Source organism: Hevea brasiliensis, unplaced genomic scaffold (genome assembly GCF_030052815.1).
Source record: "Hevea brasiliensis isolate MT/VB/25A 57/8 unplaced genomic scaffold, ASM3005281v1 Scaf1, whole genome shotgun sequence".
Taxonomy (NCBI): domain Eukaryota; kingdom Viridiplantae; phylum Streptophyta; class Magnoliopsida; order Malpighiales; family Euphorbiaceae; genus Hevea; species Hevea brasiliensis.
Window position 1 is genome coordinate 4,587,533 of NW_026614585.1, and position 2,516 is coordinate 4,590,048.

A 2,516-nucleotide genomic window follows, 5' to 3' on the forward strand; every position below is an offset into this window, starting at 1 on the left:
CAGCGACCAATATTTATCACATTCTCAGCTACTTTTTCTCTAGAAGACCAATAGAAGAAGATTTTGATACCCTTAATCCTACTGTAAGTCCCTTTTAATTATTAATTTTTTTTTTTAAATTCTGGCTCTAATTAGGATTTAAGAACCAATTTTATACTATTTTTGTTCATTATTTGTTGAAATAGTTAAATATTACATTTTGAATCTATTGATATTCAATAAAGGGTGACCTTGATGATCAAGTAAAACAAACAATGGAGTATAAGGGAACTGCAAAATTTGCTCAAAGCATGCACTCTTCTGTGTTCATAATGGAAAGGACAGCAATGTTTCTCTACGTTTTTCTCAGCCAATACAATTGGATCAGAATATCTTCCTTGGTAATCTTTTTTTCTACTAATCAACGCTACGCTTTCTATTGTGCGGCCAGTGATCCCACCTTCACTGTGAGTATGCAAAATTAAGATTTTAATGTATACAATTATACATAATTAGTATCTGTTTTGATAATAATATATAAATATTTTTTTTAATTTTGCAGTATTTTCATTACGTGTTTGTTCTTGAACGGATTGCTATGGCTTTAGTTGCATTAGATTATTTTCCTTCATTAAGCTTTAAGAGCTGTTGGGTTTTAGCTACCATTATCTTTGCTGGAACAAACATTTTTCGCATCCTAGCTTACTACTTCGACGGACGACGACCAGCACAAGAAGATTTTGGCAGCCTTAACCCTACTGTAAGTACTGTTATATATAGATCCAGTGCTTTTTAAAATAATAATAATAATTCACTTTTAAATGTGCATGTACGTACAAGAGTTTCCAAACCAATTGAATTCTGTGCAAAAAGTATTTCAATTCTCTAATAAAAGGGTAATTTTCAAATACAAGTTACTTGGCAGTAGGATTATTAAGGACTAGGAATTCTCTCCCATCCTTGAATTCACTCGTTCACTATATAATACGCGGTTTACACACCCAGTCGGGAACATTGTCTCTTTCACGCCTACACACGTCTGGAAGTACCACATTTATGTCGGGACCAAAACTTAGGATGTTTCTGTGAATTAATTGAATGTAGATATACCATCACACAAGAGTATAGTATATTTATTTGACAATTAGGCATAATACAGTAATTCTATAATATATCTTCCACTTTGAACATAGTTACAAGAATGCGCATCACCATCAATGTTTTGCAGGATCCTGAGGGTGAGGAAGTTGAGAAAGAAAAAGTTGGGATTAGAGAAGAATCATCATCCAATTTGAAATGCTTGGAAGAAATTCTGGAAACTATTGATCATGATGAAGAAATAGTGAAAGCAGAGGATAATTTGGATGTAGTACAAGGAATAACTCAGAACAGATGTTCTGAGGAGCCAAAGATAGAGCTTGATAAAGTGGTGGAAGAAAAAGGTGAACAAAAAGATCCAATCGATGAGAAAGATGAACAACTTGATGGAATAAAATTGCAGAATTTGAAGGAAAGTTACGATAATTTGAAGAAGGAGAAGGACCAGTGCGAGCAAGAGTTGCACAAGGCAAGAGAAAATTACAATAAACTTTTCAGCAGTTGGGTGGAAGTGAAAAACAATCTTCAGGCTTCACTTGAATCCTCTGAAAAACAGCTCCTTAAGTGGGAAGAGGACAAACAGGAACTTCTTGCACAGATTAAAGATGAAAATGCGAGGAAGGAACTCTATAAGCAGCTTGATACTTCCGATAAATCTTGGCAACATTATCAGAATAATGAAAGGAGTTCAGCAGAATCGTACAAGTTGCAGGAGGAAAGAGGTGATCTCCAAGCACAGCTTTTAACTGCGACTTCAACCTATTGGCACCGTGTTAACAGGTTGACAGAAGAGAAAAATGATTTGGAATCTAAGCTTGATGCTGCGAACTCAAAAGTTGAATACTACGATGAAGGTTGGAAAGATTGTGAAGAAACTTGCAGCAAGTTAAAGGAAGAGAACTTGAAGCTTTCTGTACTGCTAAGCTGTGAAACTGCATCTGTTGCGCGTGTAAATGAGCTTATGCATAAGCTTGAAGAAAAGTGCCGAAGACTGGAGGAAGAGAAAATTAATCTTACTGCTGATCTTTGTGCATCGAAAGCTATCGCTGAGATTTACAGGAACTGCATGCATGATCTTGATTGTTCGCTGTAGATTCATCAGGATTTGGACTTGGAATATGGTTGATATATATAGTATCCTTAGGCTCTTTTATTTATTTTTTTAAAAATAAATATTGGCATGAATATTGCCTTCGAATTCCTGTTATTATTATTATTATTATTATTATTATTAGTTTAGTTTAGTTTAGCTTAGTTTTTCTAATCATCATTACTTGACATTAAATCAATTCAACAAATTGCATGTGATCTCTTATCTTTTAACGATCTGAGCAAACAATTTTGTTTATCTCTACCACTTGATTAGATTTTTCTATGTTGGCATTAACTACACATTCACACACACACACAAATATATATATATATATATAGAGAGAGAG

The 2,516-nt window shown here is 34.0% G+C and overlaps 1 protein-coding gene across 1 annotated transcript; it reads left to right on the plus strand.

The window, feature by feature from the left end:
• Positions 1-216: 216 nt before the first annotated feature.
• Positions 217-2,262, plus strand: LOC131176317 (uncharacterized). The gene is made up of 3 exons (XM_058141343.1): positions 217-446; positions 542-739; positions 1,208-2,262. Exons 1-3 carry the CDS (start codon positions 255-257, stop codon positions 2,168-2,170), a joined length of 1,353 nt encoding a protein of 450 aa, XP_057997326.1. The 5' UTR covers positions 217-254; the 3' UTR covers positions 2,171-2,262.
• Positions 2,263-2,516: the final 254 nt, after the last annotated feature.